At 38.7% G+C, this 26082-nt stretch overlaps 1 protein-coding gene across 30 annotated transcripts in view; it reads left to right on the top strand.

The window, feature by feature from the left end:
• Positions 1-26082, top strand: part of DST (dystonin) — a 488658-nt gene that overhangs the window by 274082 nt on the left and 188494 nt on the right. For all 30 annotated transcript variants that reach the window (XM_021936750.2, XM_021936748.2, XM_021936745.2 and 27 more), the window contains one exon: positions 9627-9793. In XM_021936750.2, coding sequence (XP_021792442.2) covers positions 9627-9793 — 167 coding nt within the window. The remainder of the gene's footprint in view (positions 1-9626; positions 9794-26082) is intronic.

The following is a 26082-nucleotide window of genomic DNA, read 5'->3' as shown; positions in this document are numbered from 1 at the left end:
GGTGATCCTCCCACCTCAGGGGCTCGAGGAAGCTTGGACCGCAGGTATGCGGCACTGTACCCAGCTAATTTTTTTTTTTTTTTTTTTAAATAGAGACAGAGTCTTCCTATGTTGCCCAGGCTGGTCTTGAACTCCTGGGCTCAAGTGATCCTCTTGCCTTGGCCTCCCGAAGTTTTGGGATTACAGGTGTGAGCCACCACACCCAGCCAAATAGTAAAGAATTGAAACAATATTGTGAGAGGTGAAAGAGCTGGCCAGTTAGGACACCAAGAAGAATTGCCACATTTCTTTGAGTACCTAGCTGAGGTTACAGACCTGGAATTTGTAGTGGCAGGAGTCCACATGGTGGTGTGCTTTTCTCTGGTAGAAGTTTATAGCTTAGGGTGAAAGCAGAGAAGACATGCAGCTGGATTGATCAGGATTAAGGTTTGGTGGTGGAGTGGTTGCAGGGTGAGGACAAAGATGTGAGGGACTTACGGATATTAGCAAGGAAGTGGTGGAAATGATAAATAATATAGTACAAGACAAACAGAAGAATGTAAAGATAGAAGGAGCATCTGTAGAGGAAGAAAAATAATTTTTTCAACCCTCTTAAGTTAGTTGGAATGGATGCCTACAACAAAAGACAGATTGATAAGAGAAAGACAGTTTATTAACATGTATGTTTCATACAAACATAGGAGAGCCCAGGGAATGAGCAGTTCTTAGAGGCAGCTTTGAATTCCATTTTATATAGCATCTTCAACAAAAGGCAGTGTATTTTTAGAGAAATGACGCGACAAAAGAAGAAAACTTCTGAGTCTCTGGGGGTGGCAACTTGTGGGAAGGGAAAGAAATGGCAGACAGAGGCCAGTTAGTAAAGCTAGTTCATATAGATAATTTTGGTCCCGTCTCCAGGCCCATAACTGACTAAAGTTATCTTTATTGGTTAATGTTTTTCCCTGTGGTAGAGGGGGACAGGATACCTTTTGTCTTTGTAAATCTATGTCCTGCTTTTAGGCAAATGGAGAGCAGAGAGCTTTCCTGCATCTGCTGCTACTTAATTGCCTTCAGCTCAACAACCTTTTATTTTGACATGGCATCTTCTGGTCTCCCACAGTCCACCCTGTCCCCCAAGTATATATGAAATATATCAATAAACTGCTCTTCGTTTTTCTCTTGGTAATCTATCTTTTGTTACAGGGGTCTGTTACAATTAAGAATTTATGGGAGTTGAGGAAAAAATTATTTTTCTTCCTCTACAGTTCATAGATAGGAAGAAAATTGGGCATGTCAAGGAATGTGAGATGTTAATGAAGCCAGATAATTGGTTAGCTAGAGTTAGCAAAGGAAAGTGCTGGAAGAATAGGAAACTGCTTTTTGAAGTTAAATACCTCAGGTAGGCTAGTTCTGGTTCAAGATGATGAGATCCAGGATGTAGGTGTATGACTGGCTGAAATGAAGAGACAAAGAAAGCACTGATGGTGGGTGCTACGTGGAGATGGCGTTTGGGTGTCCAGGCACACAGCTAGGTGCCACATCTTTGCGGGATGCGAGCATCGTGTTTAAGGAGGGGAAGGAGGAGAGCCGGAGAGCAAGAGTGGCCTACAATGTAAAAATGCTTTTTTTTTGTGCTTACAGATAATGATTTGAAAACCACAGGTTTTGCATCACTGGAGGAGTAAGAATTCACCTGCCCCACCTGTGGGGCCAAGTCGGGCGACTTGGCTGAATTTTAGTTATTGCAGTGGGGGATACTTGGGGTTCAGTAAAAAGATAAAAGCAGTTTAAGGTATTGAAGACATAAGACTTTGTTTACCATGGGGTAGATATTTTTGGAAGTTTGGGAATGGTAGCAAGCTGGGTCAGGAGAGATGAAGCCCAGATCAAATATGGGCAGGAGAGGCTCAGTGACAGGAAGAACTTGAATTTGGGCAGTAGCCAGCAATGACCAGGATGTGAGGCATGAAGGCTTCAAGTTTCTGAAAGGAACTCTGGTATAAAGTATTTTGTTTGTTTTGGTGCTGGCTGACAGATTGTTGGTGAAAAGCTTTAAGAAGCAATACTACTGAAGGTAATAAAATTGTGGTGGGGCCAGGTGCTGTGGTTCGTGCCTATAATCCCAGCACTTTGGGAGGCCAATGTGGGAGGATCACTTGAAGCCAGGAGTTTGTGGACAACAAAAATAAACTCCTGTCTTACACAAAATTTAAAAGAATTAACCAGACATAGTGGCACATGCTGGTGGTCCAAGTTGTTTGGGAGGCTGAGGTGGGAGAATCAGTTGAGCCCAGGAGTTGGAGGCTGCAGTGAGCTGTGATCTTGCCACTGCACTGCAGCCTGGCAACAGAGTGAGACCTCATCTCAGATAAATGGATGGATGGATGGATGGATGGATGGATGGATGGATGGATGGATGGGTGGGTGGGTGGATGGATAGATAAGTAGTGGTGGGAGAAAATCGATAGATAGATAAGTTGTGGTGGGAGAAGCTAACATTTATAGAATTTTCTATGTGGCGGCGCTGTGATAAGCACTTGATATGACTGTTTTTATTTAATCTTTAGAACCACCAAAGGAGGACATTATTATATTTAAGTTTTTTTAAATTGACAAAAATTATATATATCATGTACAACATCGCATGAAATTCAAGTAATTAACATATACATTACTTCAGAATTACATTTTTGAGGTGAAAACACTTAAAATCTACTCTTTTAGCAATTTTAAAGAATGCAGTACATTGTTACTAACTATAGTCACTATGTTGTATAAGAGGAACTTATTCCTCTTAACTGAAATTTTGCATCCATTGACTGATATCACCCCAATCACTCCTACCCCAACCACCGCAGCCTCTGGTAACCACCATTCTAGTCTCCTAAATTATAGCTATGAGTTCAACTTTTTTAGATTCCACGTATAAGTGAAATCATTCAATATTTGTCCTTATGTACCTGATTTATTTTGCTTAACATTTCCTCCAGGTTCATCCATGTTGTTGTTAATGACTACATTTCCTCCTTTTTTTTTTTTTTTCTCTAGGCTGAACAGTACTCTTTTGTTTGTATATATTACATTTTTAAAATTCATTCTTCGGTTGATGGACACCCAGATTGATTCCTTATCTTGGCCATTGTGAATAATGCTGCACTATACATGGAAGTACATGTATATCTTTGATATATAGATTTCCCTTGGATATATACCCAGTAATGAGATTGCTGGATTATATGGTAGTTCTATTTTTAAGTTTTTGGGTATCTCTATACTGTTTTCCATAATAGTTTTACTAACTTACATTCCTACCAACAGCGCAGAAGTTCCCTATTCTCCACATTCTCAACACTTGCTATCAGCTAGGTGCAGTGGCTCACGCGTGTAATCCCAGCACTTTGGGTGGCTGAGGCGGGTGGATCACCTGAGGTCAGGAGTTCAAGACCAGCCTGTCCAATATGGCAAAACCCCATCTTTACTAAAACTACAAAAAAATTAGCCAGGTGTGGTGGTGGGTGCCTGTAGTGCCAGTTACTCGGGAGGCTGAGGCAGGAGAATTGCTTGAACCCAGGAGGTGGAGATTGCAGTGAGCTGAGATTGCCCCACTGTGCTCCAGCCTGGGCAACAGAGTGAGACTCCGTCTCAAAAACAAAAACAAAAACAAAAACCAACAAAAAACCACTTGTTATCTTCCTTTTTTTTTTTTTCCTGAGACTAGCCATTCTAACAGGTGTGAGGTGATATCTCGTTGTGGTTTTAATTTGCATTTCTTCAATGCTTAGTGATGTTGATCATTTTTTTCATATACCTCTTGGCCATTTGCATGCCTTCTTTTGAGAAAATGTCTATTATGATATCCTTTGTTTATTTTAAATTGAGTTTTTAAAATTTTTATTTATTTATTTACTTATTTTGAGATGGAGCATTGCGCTCTTGCCAGGCTGGAGTGCAGTGGTGCAATCTCAGCTCACTGCAATCTCCGCCTCCAGGGTTCAAGTGATTCTCCTGCCTCAGCCTCCCAAGTAGCTGGGACTACAGGCCCGTGCCACCACTCCCAGCTAATTTTTTGTATTTTAGTAGATAGGGAGTCTCACCATGTTGGCCAGAATGGTCTCGATCTCCCGACCTCGTGATCTGCCTGCTTTGGCCTCCCAAAGTGCTGGGATTACAGGCATGAGCCACCACATCCGGCCAAGTTTTTTGTTTTCTTATTACTGAGTTGTTTTAGTTCCTTATATATTTTGGATATTAACTCATTATAAGATGAATGGTTTGCACATATTTTCTCCCATTCTGCAGTTTGTCTCTTTGTTTATTGTTTCTTCGGCCGTGCAGAAGCTTTTTAGTTTGCCGTAATCTCATTTTTCTATGTTTGCTTTTTTTACTTGTGCTTTTGGAGTCATATCCAAAAAATCATTGTCCTGTCCAAAGTCAAGAAACTTTTCCTTATATTTTCTTTAGTAGCTTTATAATATTAAGTCTTACATGTAAGTCTTTAATCCAGTTTGCATTGATTTTTGTATATGGTGTGAGATAAGGGTCTAATATCATTCTTCTTCATGTAGATATGCAGTTTTTCAGACATCATTTGTTGAAGAGACTGTTCTTTCTCCATTGTGTGTTATTGGCATCTTTGTCAAATATCAATTGACCATAAATGCATGGTTTGTTTCTGGGCTCTCTGTTGTTCCATTGGTCTGTCTGTTTTCATGTCAGTACCATGATGTTTTCATTACTATAGGTTTGTAGTATATTTTGAAGTCAGGTAGAGTGTGATGCTTCCAGGTTTGTTCATTTTGCTCAAGATCGCTTTGACTCTTTGGGGTCTTTTGTGGTTCCATTCAAATGGAAGGATTGTTTCTTCTATATCTGTGCAAAGTGTCATGAAAATTTTGATAGGGATTGCATTGAATCTATAGATTGCTTTGGCTAGTATGGACATTTTAACAGTGTTAATTTTTCAAATTCATGAATGAACATGGGATATCTTTCCATTTATTCATGACTTCTTTAATTTCTTTCATCAGTGTTTTCAGTATAAAGGTCTTTTATCTCCTTAGTTAAATTTATTACTAGGTCTTTTTTTTTTTTTTTTTTTTTTTTTGAGACGGAGTCTCGCTCTGTGCCCAGGCTGAAGTGCAGTGGCCGGATCTCAGCTCACTGCAAGCTCTGCCTCCCGGGTTCACGCCATTCTCCTGCCTCAGCCTCCCGAGTAGCTGGGACTACAGGCGCCCGCCGCCTCGCCCGGCTAGTTTTTTGTATTTTTTTTTTTTTTTAGTAGAGACGGGGTTTCACCGTGTTAGCCAGGATGGTCTCGATCTCCTGACCTCGTGATCCGCCCGTCTCGGCCTCCCAAAGTGCTGGGATTACAGGCTTGAGCCACCGCGCCCGGCCACTAGGTCTTTTTTTAAGCTATTGTTAATGGGATTGCTTTCTTGATTTCTATTTTGGATAGATTGTTGTTATTATTTAAGTTTTAAAGATGAATAAAGTGAGACCAGGCGCAGTGGCTCACGCCTGTAATCCCAGCAGTTTGGGAGGCCAAGATGGGTGAATCACCTGAGGTCAGGAGTTCAAGACCAGCCTGGACAACATGGTGAAACCGTGTCTCTACAAAAAATACAAAAATTGCCGGATATGGTAGCACACACCTCTAGTCCCAACTACTTGGGAGGCTGAGACAGGAGAATCATTTGAACCTGGAGGCGGAGGTTGCAGTGAGCCAAGATGGCACCACTGCAGTCCATGCTGGGTGACAGAGTAAGATTCCGTCTCAAAAAAAAAAAAGATAAAGAAAATGGATTTTAGGAGATTACGTGAGTAGTCTGGGTCATTCATTTCATTAACTGTTGGAATTAAGATTGAAACCCAGGCAGTATGAATTGAACCCTCTCTGATTATCACTACATCGCCTCCAGATTTTGAAGGGAGGTAGCTTGATTACTTTCTAGAATCTGACCCAAATGTGAAACCACCATTAACCTGTCATTGGTGGAAGATTCAGGCTGTTCTGTTGAACACACAGTTTTCAGATCAGGGATTATGAATGACAACTGAAGACTTAAACAATTTTTAGCATTTAACTTACTTTTTAATTTTGGTTGCATAGTATCATGAAAAGTGTGATATATTAGTGGCTAATGGTAACAGTATTTTTAAAAATGCCTTAAATTGGTATAAGAGGATGATGTTCAGTTTATTGGAAATAGCAGGAAAAGTTGAAAGTGAAGGAGTTAGAATTCACCTGCCCTGCTTGTGGGCCTACTGGAGTCTGGGACTTGGTTTAATCTTTGATATTTTAAAGCTTGGTTCATTACATTTGAATATGCATTGTAAAATTATATGAATATGCTTTTGAATATGCATTTTAAAATTATAGCTTTTTAATTGTGTATATATATAACAGTATGAAATTGCATTTGTAACAATCTGAAATTCATCTATTAGAAACTTATTTAGTAAGAATACATTATTTTCTCTTGACATTTAGACCATTTTCAGACCTCTAAACTCCTTTAACATCCTTCCTCTGGTAAAACTACTGTGTAGCACTTGAACCTATTAAGCTGATACCTTGTAGTTGAACTTTACTGACTTCCCTAGTTAACAGGTAATACTTTTGTAACTGACTGGCATGGAATTAGCAGCAAACAGTCCCACACAACCCCAGCTATCTACCTTTTCTATCTCTCATTATACATACTGTCTAGGTGGCTCTTGAATTGTAAGGGTTCCCCAAAACAGTTGATTTTACAATTTTTAAAGGGTTATAGAGACCAAGGGGCTCAACTTTTTCTTTTCTTTTCTTTCTTGTTTTTTTGTTTTTGTTTTTAAGGGTCTCACTCTGTCATCCAGGCTGGAGTGCAGTGGTGTGATCATGGCTTACTACAGCCTCAACCTCCTAGACTCAAGCGTTCTGCCTCAGCCTCCCTAGTAGCTGGGACTGTGAACACATGCTATTATGCCAGGCAACTTTTTTTTTTTTTTTTTTAAATAGAGGTGGGGTCTCACTGTGTCGCCTAGCCTGGTCTCGGACACCTAGGCTTAAGTGATCCTCTCATCTTGGCCTCCCAATGTGCTGGGATTACAGGTGTGAGCCACCACGCCTGGCCTCAACTTTTTCATTCACCGTTTCCTAGATTAGCTTCTCTGAACCCTTGTGATCATAGATTTTAATTGGTTTAAGGCAGCAAATTTTAAAAACTTACTCTTTTATTCCTCTTTATGAGAAGAGAGTTAAGAAAATAGTAAAGTTGGCCAGGCACAGTGGCTCACACCTGTAATCCCAGTACTTTGGGAGGCCAAGGCAGGTGGATCACCTGAGGTCAGGAGTTCGAGACCAGCCTCAACATGGAAAAACCCCATCTCTACTAAAAATATAAAATTAGCCGGGCATGGTGGTGCATGCCTGTAATCCCAGCTACTTGGGTGTCTGAGGCAGGAGAATTGCTTGAACCTGGGAGGTGGAGGTTGTGGTGAGCCGAGATCGCGCCATTGCACTCTAGCCTGGGCAACAAGAGTGAAACTCCATCTCAAAAATAATAATAATAATAATAATAATAATAATAATAATGATGATGATGTCAAGGTTTTACTTCTCCCTTTTTCAAAAAGAATAACAATAACTACAATAGTAACATAGCTCACCTATTTTGAGCATGTACTGACTATGGGCCAGGCATATTATGCTGTACTAATGTTGTTGATTCTCACAACACGTATAATCATCATTATTTTACAAGTAAGGGAATGGGCTTAAAGCAGTTAAGTAACTTGAACATGTGAATGGTGGACATGGGATTTAAACTCTTCGGATGTGCTGAAAAGGTACTGTAGCATAATTTTTGACCAGAATATCGTTGGAACTTGGGCCAAAGAATATTGGTAAATTTTATGCTGTTTTTTTTTTCACATTAAAAAAAAAGAAATTTCTTCTATGTATACTATATGATGTGTTTATGTACAGAGTTCTTTTCCATGCTGTGGAGATTGGCATGGATCCCTGGCAAAGATTATTAAAATTGAGACTGTTTGTTCCACTTTTCAATCCTGGCCATTTGTCAAGCAGAGTGTCTCAGACTGTGACTGAGAGTGAAGCTCCATGGGGCATGGCAGCCTCTGCTGAACACTGGAGAAGGAGTGTGTGAGGCCCCCTGTCATTTCCAACAAGTGAAGTTGTCAGGGGCTGCCAGGCCTGGCAAGGGCTTTCACTGCCACAGCCTTCCTGCCCCGGGTCCCTGGCTTGGCTGTGCCTCTGGCTCTGTGGCAGCTGGGAAGAATAAAGGGCTTCCTGTTTGAGCCTGGCACTGCCACATGTAACAGGTTTTCCTTGGAGTTTTTTTTTTTTAATTCTCTACTTTCAGTTGCTTGACTCTGCCTCTTGTGACCTCTGACTTCTGTGTTGTGTGTATAGTCTGTTAGTAAAACTTTAGACTGAACAGGGTCCTAAACGTTATCTGCTTCTGCCTCCTCCTCATTTTATAGATAAGGAAGTTGACTCTCAAACATGAAATGAATTATTCAAACCTATGGGACTAGGAACCAGGTCTAGAAACCTGTCTCGTGACTCTAGTCTAGTGATATTTTCCCTGTTACAGAATGATTTGTTCTTCCTATGTCTTGCTTCCCATCTCTGACTTGCTCATCCTGATTCTGGCGTGCCGCCTGTCTTGTTGATCCCTTGGCTTTGCATCTTGCACTGATTGAGGGAACAGTTGTTGGTGGTGTTAATCTCAGCTTTGGAATTACTGTGTGACCCCTGGTAAAGTCACTTTGTGCCTTAATATAATTATCAGCAGATTAAGTAGGACCCTTATCAAAGAGGTGCTCTTGAGAGAATGTAAAAAATTTCCAAAGAGGTTTCTTGGCAAACTGGTGGCCTGTTTTATCATGATTCGGTGGAAGAGACTTTTAGAAAACTTCATGAGAACAAAATACAGGAGAAAAAATCAGTTGATAAAGGTTTCAGGTTGAGCAAGCCGAGCAAGGATTCATGAGAACATTAGAGACTTCTGACCAAGTTATTATATAATATAGTTAATAGGAGAGAATACTACTTCTTTCATTGTTCTTTACACAGAATACCTGTTGGATCAAATTCTGCTCTGCAGGTGGTAGTGTAGAGTAATTTATAGGTTTTACTTCTGATCCATTTGAACTTGGAAAAGTGTCTCCTTACGTTGTTTTAACAAATCTAATTCGGAAAGAAGAATGTAAAATTTTCAATACTGTAGAGTTTTGGTTTAGTGAAAAGAGAATAAATGCTTTTAAATTGGACACAATTGAGTTAAATCTGACTTTTTCAATCTGTTGTTAACCTCTTTGAAAGTCAGATTTCCTATATGTAAAATGGAGAAAATTTATTTATTTCCTATATGTAAAATGGGGAAAATTTGTAAGGGAGAGATATGAGGGCTAAATAAAAATAATTATATAGAATAGCTAATGGTTTGATAACTTTCTACATGTGGGGCATTCTCTTAAGTGCGATACACATGTCATCTCATTCAAATATCTTAATAGTCTCATAAAGCGGGAATTGTTATTATCCTAATCTTACATTTGGAAAGTGCTTGGCACATAGTAGGTTCTTAATCTGAGTTAGCTTCCTTCCTTTCTAAAGGTTTAACACTTTCTGTTATATCTAGATATCTGATATCCATGTTACTGGAGAGTCAGAGGATATGTCTGCAAAAGAGAGATTGCTACTCTGGACACAGCAGGCAACAGAGGGTTATGCTGGAATTCGGTGTGAAAATTTCACTACCTGCTGGAGAGATGGAAAATTATTTAATGCCATCATTCATAAATACAGGTATGGAATTTGTGGATATTTTCCTTATACAACTGTAAGACATGTTTCTTTCATTTCTGAATTTTAAAGTTATCTTTTATTATTATAGAAGCAAAAGCATGGCAAAAAATTAGAAAATACAGAAAAATTGAAATAAAAAATCGGCCGCGTGCAGTGGCCCATGCCTGTAATCCCAGGACTTAGGGAAGCCAAAGTGGGTACATTGCTTGAGCCTAGGAGTTCGAGAACAGCCTTGGCAAAAGGGTAAAACCCTCTCTCTTCAAAAAAATACGAAAAATTAGCTTGGCATGGTGGCAGGCGCCTATATTTCCAGCTACGCCGGAGGCCAAGGCTGTGGTGAGCCGTGATCATGTGACTGCACTGCAGCCTGAGTGACAGGGTGAGACTCTGGCTTAAGAAAATAAAAAAAATTTTAAAAATCACATTTCCACTACTTAGAGGCCATCATTCTGAATTGTAGTGTGTACACACACACACACACACACACACACGCGTACACACACACACACACGGCTGTAATATGTCTTTGGATATTGGCAGTAACTTAGCAGATAGCAAGCTTTGATTTTGCCTCTAAAGAACTGCTGAGTGTGAAGGTTAGAGTTTAGTTCAGACTTGTAGCCCACAAGTTTCCAGTTCGTATCTCCTAGTCTAATTACTCTAGTGAGTGGGCTTAGCAATTGCCAGTTTTGGGGTGGTAAATAGTTTCCTGTTGAGAATTATTAACAACTAAATCCACATTAATACTTACATAACACTTACTAAGTGCCAGGCACTATTCTAAGCAGTTTACATATGTTAATTCATTTACTCCTCACAACATCCCTATTGTCATCCCAGTAAACAGACAGAAACTGAGACACAGTAAATACTTGGCTTGCAGTCATACAACCAGTGAGTGGCAGACTTGGAACTCAAACTTAGGCAATCTGGCTCTTGGGTTCATGTTCTTATTGCCTTATAAGAAGCTAAATCCCCAGAAAGTATTTACTGAAAATAATGTATTTCTTTTTTTTTTTTTTTTTTTGGAGACAAAGTCTCGTGCTGTTACCCAGACTGGAGTGCAGTGGCACGATCTCGGCTCACCGCAACCTCCACCTCCCAGGTTCAAGCGATTCTCCTGCCTCAGCCTCCCGAGTAGCTGGGAGTACAGGCGTATGCCACCACACCCGGCTAATTTTTATGTTTTTAGTAGAGATGGGATTTCACCATGTTGGCCAGGCTGGTCTCGAACTCCTGACCTCAGGTGATCCACTCACCTCGGCCTCCCGAAGTGCTGGGATTACAGGCTGAAAACTTGATTTCAGTTTTCAAGAAATATATCAAGATATATTTCTTGATCTTAGGTTTTTTTTTTTTTGGTTTTACAAATATTATGTCATGTTGTTGAATAACTAACTATATTCCTAAAGCTATGAAGTCATTAAATTATAAACTATATATGAACTATAAAGTCATTAAACTAACAAATTTATTTGATTACAATAAAAATAATTATATAGGATAGTTAATGGTTTGATAACTTTCTATATTCTCTTAAATGCTATACACATGTTATCTCATTCAAATCTCCTAACAATCCATAAAGCAGGAATTGTTATTATCCAAATTTTACAAATAAGGAACCTTAGGTTTACCAAGTTTATACTGCTAATAAGTTAGAGAACTTAGACTCAAAGCCAGCTCTGTTTGATTTGACATCCCGTTCTCTTTCTCTCTTTCCTCTTCTTTCCTTTCACTTCTCTTTTCTCTCCCCTTTCCTTTCTCCCTTTTTATTTTGGAAATTTCAACATCTAAAAACTGTAATGAATCCTCCACATATGCACACTCAGGAGCCCTTATTTTTATTTTATTTAATTAATTAATGTATTTTTTGACATGTAGTTTCGTTATTGTTGCCCAGGCTAGAGTGCAATGGCATGATCTTGGCTCACTGCAACCTCCACCTCCCAGGTTCAAGCGATTCTCCTGCCTCAGCCTCCCAGGTAGCTGGGATTACAGGCACCTGCCACCACTCCTGGCTAATTTTATTATTATTATTATTATTATTATTATTATTTTAGTAGAGACAGGATTTCACCATGTTGACCAGTCTAGTCTTGAACTTCTGACCTCAGGTGATCTACCTACCTTGGCCTCCCAAAATGCTAGGATTACAGGCGTGAGCCACCGTGCCTGGCCGCATGAGTCACCACGCCTGGCCCCTATTTTTAAATACTATAATTGTATCCTTCCTTTGTGGAACAACATTTAAATAGAGGTGGGTGTAGGTTGCTGAATCAAAAAGAAAAACCAGGATCAACTTGCCTACACTTGTTTAAAGCACCAGATCATCTTGAGTGAAGGTTTAGTGGCTGCAGACACAGCCATCATCATACTGCACTGTCCAGGTGACTTAGAATGAGAGGCCATGAGAAGGCTGTGCAGCTGGACACATTCTGTACTTGGAATGATAGAATCTTTGTGGCCTTTGAATTAAAATATTTCAATTGTGATACCTAAAGTATTTGTAACAGTGCTTCTTTGAGGGTGTGTTCTGCTCTCTCCTTTGAAGTTTTTTAGGCAGAAGCTAAATATAGGAACCAGCTATTCTTCTAAAATAACCTACTTTTGGCAGGGAGGATGAGGCAGGAGGATTGCTTGAGGCCAGGAGTTTGAGACCAACCTGGACAATATAGCAAGACCCCATTTCTACAAAAATAAAATAGATTAGAAAAACCCCCACTTTTAAAAACAATGACCTCTGGACATTATCTCTCTAGTACTCATGAATAATTATAAATACAAATTAGTGTGTGTGTGTATATATATATAAAACGCATTTTTCTCCTAAGTACTTAAGTATTTCATTGTGTGTGTCAGAGATCCTAAAATTTCCTATGAAAGTTTGATGTCATAGAGCTCTTACTGCTTTAGGTGAGAATTTGAGTCTTTGAATTAGTTATTTGTTTTGAACTTTTATTTTGACAGCAATAACTTTTTAGAACAATGTGTAGCTTTAACTTAGAACTTTGGTTTTCCTAGTTTGCTTTATTTTCCTTTGTTAAAATTCACGGTTAAAATACTATGTATCAGGTTTAAATGCTTACAAGATTTCTTTGTTGCTGAAATTCTGTTGTTGTTCTGTAGCTTATAAAATGTTATTGTGGTTTCTTTCACTAGAAGAAACCTTTCATCTATAGAACTTCATTTTTAGTTGAAGTCATTGAGCCTTTCTTAAAAAAAAAAAAAATGAGTACTTTTCTTCCAGCATGTGAAATAAGAGAGTTGAATTGTATGTATTTCTCTCTGTTGAATACCTTGATTTACTCTAAAAGAAAAAACAGACAAATATAAACAGTCAAAATATCACCATGTGCAAATTTTTTGATATTGGACAATCATAATCACATTTAGAGAGTAATGTCTTGGCTGGATGCCTTGGCTCACACCTGTAATCCCAGCACTTTGCGAGGCTGAGGCAGGAGGATTGCTGGAGCTCAGGAGTTGGAGACCAGCCTGGGCAACACACCAAGACCCTATCTCTACAAAAAATTTAAAAATTAGCCAGGCATGGTAGCACACACCTGTAGAGAATTTAGAATTAGAATTTAGAATTTTCTTTGGAGTTATTTTTTTAATTCTCTACTTTCAGTTGCTTGACTCTGCCTATTGTGACCTGACTTCTGTGTTGTGTGTATAGTCTGTTAGTACAGCTTTAGACTAAAAAGGGTCCTAAACGTTATCTGCTTCTGCCTCCTCCTCATTTTCTTCTTGGGAGTCTGAGGTGGGTAGGTAGCTTGAGTCCAGGAGGTCGAGACTGCAGTGAGTTGTGACTGTGTCACCACATTCCAGGGTAGGTGACAGAGCAAGACCCTGTCTCAAAAAAAGAGTAGTTTTTTACTTAATAATTGTTTTTCCTTGATAATTATTTCCATAAGTTTTGTGCTGTATTTGGATTTGTTGTGGAAAATGTCCATTTTATTGGGCTTTATTTTTTGTATTTAGATCAAACGTTTATATGGATTTTACTTGGCTTTGGCAATAAAATTTATCTGAGGTGACACAGTAGGCTTGGTTTCTGTTGGTTGCTGTAGTGGATGTAAAGAGGGATGTGGTTATCCTTATGCAGCAAATTTGCATCCTCAAGATAGAATAGGAAATTTTTCTCCAGAGATTAGAAGGAAAATATATTTTTGACTTAAAAGCAAACCAATATTATTTGTGATAGGTGACTGACTTAGTAAAATTTTTGGTGCATATCTTCTAAAGATTTAGAAATATTGATCTGAAATAGGAACAGAGCAATAGCATCCTTCACATTTTGTATTAATATAAATTATACTGTTATAAGTTATTAATCAAATATATTTGGATTGTCCAGCACATTTTTATTAGTGTTTCCATATAGAATATGACTCTTGAAAATAAAAAGAATGTTTATTAACCCTATAAAGAGTATTTGTTTTCCTAACAATTCAGTATCCTAAAGTTTTCCATGGAAAATATAATTTTCATGTTTCTTGAAAGAATTAATATATGAAATAACAATGAAGAGAAATTTTTATAATAAGTGTAGTTTATAGATGTTACGGAATAAAAATGATCCATGAAGTTAAAAAGTAAGTAACAGTCACAAAATAATTACTTAAGAAATAGATGTATAATGTTGGCCATGTGGCAGTTTCTGTCCTAGCTGTTTTTTAATGTGTTAGCTTTTAAAATTACCACAGTCCTGTGAAATAGATTGTGACTCTGTTTTTAAAATAATTTCAACTTTTATTGTAGATTCTAGGGGTATATGTGCAGGTCTGTTACTTGGGTATATTGCATGATGCTGAGGGTCGGGGTACAACTGATCCTGTCACTTAGGTAGTGAGCATCACACCTAATAGGTAGTTTTTCAGCCCTTGCCCCCCACCCCATAGTAGTCCCCAGTGTCCGGTTGTTGCCGTCTTTATGGCATGACTTCATTTTTATCAATAAAGAAACTGAGGCTCAAAGAGTAACTCATGTTTTTGACATCACATACCTTTTACATAACAGAGGTGATTGCTCTGAATTCTCATCTTCATATATTTCTATGTAACTACTTACATAGTTTTCTTTAGGCAAACTAGATTTCAAGAAATGGAACTGTTGACCAGAACAACTGTGATAGTGCATTGCTGAAGATCAATTATATTTTCAGCAAAGATATATGAAAATTATCGATGAACTTAAGAAATGACTAAAAGAATAGTACCATATAGAACTGACAACTAAGGTCTTTGCCTCTTGTAAGAAATTAATGAGGGTCTAATTTAGTTGTTTAACTAATTAATTAGTTACCAAAGTTGTTTAACTTTAATTAATGAGGGTTTAATGAACTTGTTTAACTTAGAGTTAGCTTTACAGTTTAACTTACAGTTAGCCATCTATGAAAATAGTATCAGCAACAACTCATAACAACTTAAGGAAAATTATGGATAATAAAAGAACATTAAGATTCTTAGAATGAGTAAGAGCAAAATTACAGCGAAATTAAGCAGTTTTAGTATGTCACATTATCCTAAAGAGGACGAAGAGCCTGGATTATGCAATGGAGGTAATAAGAATGAAAGTTATATGCTTTAGTGGAAGAGATTGCAAGGGATAGTTCTATAGCTTCTATTTAAATAGGTCACTGATAAATACATTATGTCTTTCCCTTAAACCTGTGTTAGGAAATTCTGTTCATAATTCCTTCTAGGAACTTCTGTGTGTTATGTTCAGTTTTCAATGGAAAAGGTTCAAGTAATAAAAATATTACATATATGTACTAGTTTCTGCTTGTTCTGTTTGTATATTTTAATTTTTTTTAGAATGTAATACAACCTTTTTGCTAAAAACCACAACTGTGGGTAAATAAGCCTTACTATTGCCCCTAATCTTACCTTAATTTTCAATCAAAAGACTAACAAAGAATATTGGATTTGATGAACTTAGATCAAAAGAATGTCACAAAAACATCTGGTGTGTAAGTAGGTTAAAAGCAAGAGAGAATAAAGTAGAATTAACCAAGAGCCAATAGGCAAGGGATCCTAGGAGTATCCTTTAAACACTAGTGGATTAATAAGTCCCCAAGAGTTGGGGTTGATATAGAGGAGTGAAATCCAGGGCAGTAGTGCTTATTCTTCAGAGGTAGGTGTTACAAGCAGAGGGTTCAACTCTCCTCTTATTTAAGGGTTTGCCGAGGCATCACAGTAAAATTGACTTGTTTCTTTTTGAAAGAGGTAAAGCTCTGACTTCCAGCTTGAAACTTAGCCTCTGACTTGTCTGGCTTCTCTCATTCTCTCCAAGTGGATATCTGCCCTAGAACATTAATGAAAGCCAAATTCCAAAACAACAGCGCCTAACATTGCTCTGTGTAAAAACAAGTCTGCCTGAGCAGGCATGAACATGAATATGTACCTGAAGGCCAGAGAGAACAGTGCAAAATGTGTGGAAGGGCCTCTTGCAAATCAGAGGTGGCACTATGGAAAGATACGAAGTATGTCAAGACTAAAACTAGGGGTGTGTGTGTTTGAAGAGATTTTTTCTGCTTACTAGTTTCTGCCTGTCTTATTCTTGTTTTTAATTTATCTCATTCGTTTATTTAAATTGCTTTTAAAAAATAAAAATAAAAAAGCAAAATGTAAATAAATAAATAATTTGCCTTTTAATGCCCCTGGCAGTCTTTTCATAGGCTTGTTTTAAGTATATTAACCAATTAAGATGCAAAATTTTGGGAATAGGTTGTATGCAGGAGCAAAGCAGTTAAATGTTTTCTAATTAGGCAGGAACTTTTCACTTGTCTGAGTATGTAGTTGGATAGCAATTATTTTGTCCATTGTTTGCATTTTGAATGAGAATATAATAGGGCCATGATATTTCATTATATTAAAGTTTAAAGATGCTGTAACTGGGAAGGTTAGATTGTATAGCTGTGGTCAGAGTCAGCTTGTTTAATAGTATGACCTGGAGGCTGGTGATTCAGTCATAGGCATGAATTCAGTCACACCTTAGAAGCTAAACTGGATTGGACTGGTTTAATACCGGGAGAAGGCCCTTTAGGGTTTGAAATGTTCCCATAGGAAGTTGGCTTGGTGTTGACTTAGCCTTCAGGCTGCAGAATGCAGAGGTATGAGGGTATGTGTATGTGTGTGCATACACACAGCCATGGGCTCTAGTTTGGCCATAAGCCAGACACACATATAGCCTGAAAGTTATCAATTAAAAAATAGTTACCAGTATTTCAGCTTGTGTAGAAAAAATCGAATTGCTTATTTACCTTGCCAAATGAACTCAAATGATTGAACTTTGAGAGCAGGAATGGATGAGTTCTAACCATTATCGCATTTTAAAATTCGTGAAGAGCTAATGTACACTGCTTATAATGTAATGCATCTGCATCCAAGCGAGTTGTAAGAGTTAGTGTCTGCATCTGGTGACCATTTTTATTGTGGCTATATGGTTTTACATACAATTTGGGGGATGTAATTTGGCATGTAAATATTTAGAGGAAATACCTGAATATATTACTTTGTTTTTATGTTCCTGGCCTTCTTGCCTAGATTAATTTTACAGAAATTCTCTGTAATATGAAGCCTCCCATTACTGTGTGTGTTTTGTTTTGTTTTGTTTTGTTTTGAGACTGAGTCTTGCCCTGTCATCCAGGCTGGAGTGCAGTGGCGTGATCTCGGCTCACTGCAACCTCCACCTCCCGGGTTCAGTGATTTTCCTGCCTCAGCCTCCCGAGTAGTTGGGACTGCAGGCATGCACCACCATGCCTGGCTAATTTTTTTGTATTTTTAGTAGAGACGGGGTTTCACCATGTTGGTCAGGCTGGTCTCAAACTCCTCACCTCAAATGATCCACCTGCCTTGGCCTCCCAAAGTGCTGGGATTATGGGCATGAGTCACCATGCCCAGCCGAAAAAGATCTTTATAGATGTCATGTAAGGTATAGCCCACATTCTCCTACTTCCATTTTTGAGGCAGAAAACTGAAAAAGTGACACAGCCACAGTAGGGAGATAGCTCATCTGGTTGTCTTCTTCATGGGAGCCTGGCAAACCTGGTTGCAGTTTCTACAGCAGGCACTTTTTACCACAGTCTTACTTTTTCTCGTATCTGTGATTTTAAAAAAATGCCATATGGTATTCTTTTGTATGCATGTCACATTTTATTTAGAGTGCCTTATTGATGGATATTATGTTTTTTTGGTTTTTTTTTTTTGCTTTTAAAACTGTTGTATTGAACTTTGTATGTGTCTTTGTGAGGCATGTGAATATGTCCATAGGATAAGGTCCTGGAAATGGAATTGCTGGGACAAAGGGTATTACATTTAAAATTTTGAGACGTACCTCTGAATTGTCTGTCAAAAGAGTTGTACTGATGCATACCCCTTCTGCACTGTTTCCCTCCATGATGCCTTTGAGAAACAAACACCTCTTTATTGTTAAGTACCTTTTAGCAGGTCTAAGCTCCACTCTTTTTTTTTTTCTATTCTTTCTTTTACTTTGCCCTTTCATTCATAAAATTATTTCTTTTCAGCTTTTAAAGCTATCCCAGTGATGAAATTGCAGGCCCATGTTTCACTCTGTTTGATGTGCAAGCTGTTAGTCTAAGCATGCACGTGTTAAGAGTTTAGGGGGGAAAAATGACCAAATAAGTTGACAAATTTCAGTGACGTGATCATTGAAAAAGTTAGAGGGTCAACCAGGTGTGATGACTCATGCCTGTAATCCTGACACTTTGGGAGGCTGAGGCAGGCGGATCACTTGAGGTGAGGAGTTCAAGACCATCCTGGCCAACATGGAGAAATGGCAGCTCTACTAAAAATACAAAAAGTTAGCCAGGCCTGGTGGCTAACTTTTTGTATTTTTTTTTTAACTGGTGGCGCCTATAGTCCTAGCTACTCAGGAGGCTGAGGCAGGAAAATCGCTTGAACCCGGGAGGCAGAGGTTGCAGTTAGCTGAGATGGCGCCATTGCACTCCAGCCTGGGTAACAAGAGTGAAACTCCGTCTCACACAAAAAAAAAAAGTTAGAGTGGGACTGTCTTGAGGTAGCATACGAGAGACTGCCTATTACTCTCCTGGAAATTCAGGAAGAATGTAGTAAACATGAGTTTCCCCTCCCCCTGCATGCTGCCACTGATCCACTAACAATAGGGCTGTAGAGCTTGAGGGAAGATGGGGTTTTGATCAAGACTCTCCTTGCTTAGAAACTTGACAAGTCCTGCCTTTGTCATGTTTCCCTTTAGCATTCTCTTACCTTTCTCTCACATGAAGATTTCTTTTACATTACAGGTGCAGCCGGTATATGTAACTCCATCTGTTTTTCTTCTCCATCTGTTTGTTTTAACACTTCTTGTATTTTGACTTGATTATTCACATTCTCATCTTAGTCTGTGATATGAAGTAGTTTGAGAATTATTTTTCTACCATAATAAGAATAAATTGATTCCCACTACCCCCTTTTTGGGGAGGGTGTATTTATCCTTTAGTCACTAAAGTTTACTTAAATTTTACTTTTCTTAGTTCACTAAAATATAGGTACTGGAGGAGTTACTTCTCTATCCACATCAATACCATTCTCTGTATTCATTAAAATTTAGGCTCTTATTGGATTTATTGTTCTTTGTGAAGTGAGAAAGTCATAATTCATTAGGTATCTTTTAATTATTGAAGTTGTTAGACTCTAACCTCGAAGTACTAAGCTTGCTATAAATATACTGTTTCTCATTTTTGCTGTCTACCTTATTGTTAATGGAGAGTCACTTTGTAGAAAAAAAAAAAGAAGAACATTTGAAAAAACTCAGGCACCTAGTTTTGAGAACAAGGGAAAATTACCTTCATAGCTTGTTTCTAATCTGTGCCCAAATATGAGCATGAAGGGATGTCCACACTGAGTTATGCAGGCCTTTTTTTTTTTTTTTTTTTTTTTGCAAGGTGAGCTGCTTTTTGCACCAGTAAGAACGGTAAGGACATGCTAAGCCTGAACATGATTTAATCGAAACAGTCATCTTCAGGAATTTGTTATGGTAACTTCTCTGCTGTCATAGGATAGTGAGACATATTGAATGTATATTTTTATTGTGATCTTTTGAAAAGCAGATGTTAAGTGGCATATGTGTCTTCAGTCACCTCTGTGTGGGTTGTTCTGTAGCATAGAAGGTGTTCTAAAAATGGTGTCTAGGTAAATGGAATGAGGCTTGTTTTTGTTTTGTTTTACACTTCCACCCAATCCCTTTTCAGTTCCTTGCAAACTGCTGAGTATGTACTGTTTCGCCAGCAAAGGCTGAGCCTGTATGAGCCCAGCCATGTGCTTTGTCTGTGCATGTCCCCACACAGGAAGCACACCAGAGAAAGCGATACTTCAGGGTAGATTGATTTCATTAGAACTTCATCATCACCAGCCTCAAATGGTTCTGGCCAGCAGTCTTTTTCTATCTGTGTGATTAACCCTTCTCTTCCTCACAGCACCTCCTCCCACCACCTTTTCTCAGTGTTAACAGGTGATCTAGACTCCTACTCTCAGAGAAAATTGAAGCCAACAAGTAGAGAGTCTTTTTTGCTACCAAAGACACAAATCTATCTTCATCTGCGCCCATCCTCACACCCCTGCTCCTTTTCAACACAGGAGTCCTCTCTCCACCCACCCAAAACCTGTCCCCTCCTGCTGTGCCCTGGATCTTATCTCTGTCATTGCCTTAGAAACCTTTTTTGTATATATTCATCTTTTTCTTTCAATAGATCTTTCTTATTGGATTTTAAGTACGCTGCAGCCTCTTCTGTTAATAAAACAACAATCAACAAAAACACTCTTCCTTAACTGCATGCTTTATTCCAGCTACTACCTTATATCATTCCTTTCCTTCAAGGCCAAAGTCCTCAGAAGAGTTGGCAATATCCTCTCCATCATCATTTCTTCACTTCATACTCATTCTTCAACACATACTAATCTAGTCTCTTACTCCATAATTCATTAAAACGCTTATTCTTGGGTGATGGGTGACTTCTGTGTAGCTAAATCCAGTGGATATTTTTCAGGCCTCATCTTCCTTACATTTTAGTATTTCACGCTATTGGCCATTCTTTTCTTCTTGAAATCCTCTTTCCTTTAGCTTTTATGGCACTGTATTCCTGGTTTTTCTCCCACTTCTTGTCTGCTCCTGCTCAGTTCCCTCTGTAAACTTGGCCTCTTTCACAAGGCCAGTAAACACTGGAGTTTTTCAAGATTGCGTGTTGGACTTTTTCTTTTCTCTCTGTGTTGTCTCTCATCCATGCTTACAGCCCTATTTACTATAACCATTGCCATGTAACTGGGTTCTGTAGATTTGCCTTTCTAAATATGTCCTGACTTGACCACTTTTTATCTACTGCTGCCACATTCTTCTGCAAGCCACCGTGGCCACTTAACTGGATTCTGTGGGAGTTCTTTGACCATTTAAATTTTTTTCTCTGTCCACCCCCAGATCTGATCATTTAATCTCTTCCAATCCTCCTTAATGCATTTTGATGGCTTTTCATAGCTCTTAGGAAAAAAGTTTACAATCCTTTAAGACGTTCATGAGAGTCCGCATTGTCTTGGCCCTTTGCCACACATCCAGCCCCATGTCTCACCATGTTCTTCCCCTGGCTGCTGGCTCCCCACTCATGCACTGGTCTCCTTGTAGTCCTGTGCCCTTCAACCACAGACCTATGCATGTCTTTTTTCATCACCTGAGTGCTCTTCCACCAGGTTTTCTCCTGGTTTACTCCTGAGCTCCCTTTGGAGCTCTGAGCTCTCCATATGCACAGTGGCTGTTCTCAGTGCCTTACTTCCTGGCACATGGTAAATGCATATTAAATTTTGAGTGAATGAATAAATGAATGAACTTGCTAGTTTTTTGACTGGAAAGAGTTATTTCTATGTAGCATACCAAAGCATCAAGTTGTCTTCTCTGATTACCCTTTTGTGGTGTTGCTTTTATGCCAATAGATACGTCTTAGTAACCTGTGCACATTGCTCTTTATACTAAGTTTCACAACTATTTTCACGTAAATCTCTTGAGATCTTGGGTAAATCAGTTGAGTTCTTTGAACCTTATGCTACCACCAGCCCATAATGTCCTCCCTCCCATACTCATACCCATTTCCAGATGCTCTGTAGCTGATTTTTATTCTAATTTCTATAATTCTTGATACTCATTTTCTGCAGAAAGAACTGAAACACAGGTTACAGGATGTGTGTCCAAAGTCAGAGAGCAAATTAGGACTAAATCACAGAATACCAGACTCACAGCTCTGTGCTTTGTGTGTGTGTGTTCCACCTCAATTTAGCCTTTTCTCTCAAATATGTAAAAACGGTCTCTTAAAAATTTAAAGAATTCCTAGCTACTTGGGAGGCTGAGGCAGGAGAATCACTTGAATCTGGGAGGCGGGGGTTGCAGTGAGCTGAGATTGCACTATTGCACTCCAGCCTGGCGACAGAGTGAGAGTCCATCTCAAGAAAAAAAAAAAAAGAATTATGGCCAGGCGCAGCGGCTCGCGCCTATAATCCTGGCAGTTTGGGAGGCCGAAGCAAGCGGATCACTTGAGGTCAGGGGTTCGAGACCAGCCTGGCCAACATGGCTAAACCCTGTCTCTACTAAAAATACAAAAATTAGCTGGGCATGGTGGTGGGTGCCTGTAATCCCAGCTACTCGGGAGGCTGAGGCAGGAAAATCGCTAGAACCTAGGAGGCAGAGGTTGTGGTAAGCTGAAACTGCACCACTGCGCTCCAGCCTGGGTGACAGAGCGAGACTCTTGTCTCAAAAAAAAAAAAAAAAAAAATTAGATTGTGATAAGGTACATAAAATTTACCATCTTAATCAGTTTTAAGTTGATAGTTAAGTGGCATTAAATACATTTATCTTGTTGTACAACCATCACCGTCATCCATCTCCAGAACTCTTCTCATCCAGCGTAACTGAAACTCTGTACCCATGAAACTCTAATTCCCCGTTTCTCTCTCCCTCCACCCTTTTGACAACCACCATTCTTCTTTCTGTCTTGTCTTTCCGTTTTAAATTGAAGAATGAAACTGTGGCCCAGTGGTTTTTCAAGTGATAAGATATCTCAAGTCACAAAGATTAGGTGGGTTTTTGATTCTGATTAAAAATATATATATGTGTGTGACCAAATGCTATCTTTTCCAGGCTTCGTTATTTTACAGTGTACTCCAGAGTTGGGCAAACATAAAATGACACGCCCACCCTCCCTCCTTGCTAACATTTAAATATGTTCTTTTCTTGTATATTTAATAAAAATAAACACTGAAAAAGAGTTAAAAGGTTCACTGTCTCCAGCTGAGGGCATAAGACAGTAGCATGTTTCTGCTTGTGGGTGCTTTTGTTTGTGTCGTTATATAATTGCCTGATGACATTGTGGATTTTTTGTCCCCAATACAAAATGCTTATAATCTTGAAAGAAAATTAAATAATTATTAGAAACAAGGGTTTTAAATATGGTTTAGTTATCAAACGCCTGAAAAGAATCACCTGAGAGAGGGGAGAGAAACTTGTTGAAATGCAGATAACCAGGCCTTTCTTTCTATTCTTAATCTGTATTAGGACCCAAGTGTGGGAAACATTGGTATAGGATGCATTGATGAGTTCTGTTTTGGTAATAATCTGGAACTTCATCATGTTTCTTATGATTTATTTTTTCTGAGTGTGTCAGTACACACACATACATATACATAGACATTATTGTGTTTGTTTATGGGAGTTACCAACATCGTTATCGATTTGCCCAGTAGTAGAAGTATAATTTGTTCTGTATTTTCTTTATTTTGTATTCTCGGCTTCATATTGGGTGTTACTGTTTAGTTAGTTCTCAGTTTATGATACCAGGATATTGCAGAGAAGAAATCAGACTCTGTAGTCAGACAGACCTCAGTTCAAACCCTGACTACCACTTACCAGATTTGTGTTCTTGGTCAAGTTATATAACTTCCTTATGCTTGTTTTTTTTCCATCTGTAAGTTCAGGATAATAATACAACCTATGCTTAGGGTCATTGAGACGATTAAGTGAGATAATGCTTTAAGTCCTTTAATGCATTACCTGCCACATAGTAGGTATCAGTATTTATTAGTCCCTGTTGTTTTGTGATTGTTATTACTTTATAAGGTATCCCAACTGGCAACATTATCAGAAGCTGAAGCTGAGGGCACATGAGAGCATAAGAGGGGAGGAGAACCTAGAAGCAGCAGTGTGTGCTTTTTGAAACTTTTATACTTCACCGCTATTTGTTGTCCTCACTCTGTGCCCACTTTCCAAATTGTTTTTTAGGAGAGACAAAGCCTTAAGAAACCTCGAAAGGGTGTGTGCTTGTGTAGGATATGGGGAAGCTATGACATTGTACCCTGGTCCATGTGGATTTCGATAAAGATTCCAAAACTTGACTAGAAGCCATAGGTGGTGGTTTTGTCAGTAGAAATTAGTGAAAAGAGAAGGAACAAGTCTAGGATGAAAAATATCTCCAGGAATTTGAAGCACTGATATGTCCCAGCCCCCATAGCTCATTTATTTCTTTATTATTTATTTAATCCTCAAAAGTTCATGTTTTAAGCGTTATGCTAGATATTGAGGACATAAACATGGACAAAACACAGGCTCTGCCTTCAGGAAGCCCATGGTTCAATATGAGAGATAGACAGATGTATGGTTATGAAAAATGTGGTAAATACAGAAATGAAGATAACAGATGGCATTTGGGAACAGAGGAAAGTACTTCCTGGAGGAAATGATGGTGGAACCGAGTCTACTGAAAGAATTCGAGTTGGCCAGGTAATATCATGTACAGGGGTGAGGTATGCAGTGGACATTTCTTGGGCAAAGAAAAGAGTCAGGAAAAACCTGACATGTTTCTGTTTTTGTATTGGAAAATGGGCTTTGGTCCTCTCCTTACCCCCAAGACTTATGAAAGGGAAATTTCTCAAACATAGGAAAGCAGATGCAGGGTAGCCAGAACCTTACTGTTTGTATCCACATAAATAACTATTGAGTGCCACTTGAGAGCCAGCATAACCTAACAGACTCTATGAATTTAAGTCACTTTATTTTTTCATCCTTAAAAAAAAATCCCAATTTGGACTGTGGCCATTGATATTTCCCATATGTGTCTTTTCAGCTATTGTCACGTTTTTGGTTCAGGATTTGGTAACGTGGTACTAAAGTACTCTTCTCTTAGCTGACATTTTTCTCTTTCTCTTAGCTAACTTTAATTAGTGTCCCCTCTGCCATGTTTCCAAGAGTTTCCTTTCCAAGTGTTTTGATGTCGTTTCATGCTCCTTGCAGTTAAGTGTATTGATGTTTGACTTGATATATTGTGGAAGCCTTAGGTAGTCTGTTGTGCTAATCTTTTTTTTTTTTTTTTTTGCGGCAAAGTCTCGCTCTGTCACCCAGGTTGGGGTGCAATGGTGTGATCTCGGCTCACTGCAACCTCTGCCTCCCGGGTCCCAGTGATTCTCCTGCCTCAGCCTCCCGAGTATCTGGGGTTACAGGCACACACCACCACGCCCGGCTAATTTTTGTATTTTTAGTAGAGACTCGGTTTCACCGTGTTGTCCAGGCTGGTCTGGAATTCCTGACCTCAGGTGATCCGCCCGTCTCGGCCTCCCAAAGTGCTGGGATTACAGGCATGAGCCACTGTGCCTGGCCTGTTGTGCTAATCTTTAGCCATCTGTAACACTGTGGAAGTCATGTGTTCCTGCAGAATCCTATTTAATTCTCATGCGAGCTAATGTATTAATAAAGTTTTGGAGTACTGAAATGTTACCTTGGAAGTATTTATGCCAAAAAAAATCTCTCATGAAATTTTTATGTTCAGCTAGCTTTGGTTACCTGTTAGGGTAGGTGGTGATATCCTTATACTATATCCATACATATACCTATCTATACATAAATGCCAACATGCCTGTATTTGTATATATGCCTGTGGAGATACATACACACACACACACACACACACACACATATATATATATATATTTGGTCTGGAGGAGATTGCTGTTTTAAGATGGGTGTTGTATGAAAGATAAACATTACTTTTACCCAAAATTGTTTTGTATTATGACAATAGCATTTTTTGATACCTTTCTGCCCTATATTTTTAAAACAAATTAAAGGCACTAAGCTTGCATATAAGTGATTTGTAATTTTTTAGTTTCACTTCCAATTTCATTTTAAGACCTTTTCTTGGTTTTATACTTCTAATTTAAAATTTATGCTATCTTGTATTTTCTTTGTAAGCTACTTTTAATTGCTTATGAAAGAAAAGC

This window comes from Papio anubis, chromosome 6 (assembly GCF_008728515.1).
Source record: "Papio anubis isolate 15944 chromosome 6, Panubis1.0, whole genome shotgun sequence".
NCBI classification, from domain to species: domain Eukaryota; kingdom Metazoa; phylum Chordata; class Mammalia; order Primates; family Cercopithecidae; genus Papio; species Papio anubis.
This window is presented reverse-complemented; position numbering and strand designations above follow the sequence as displayed.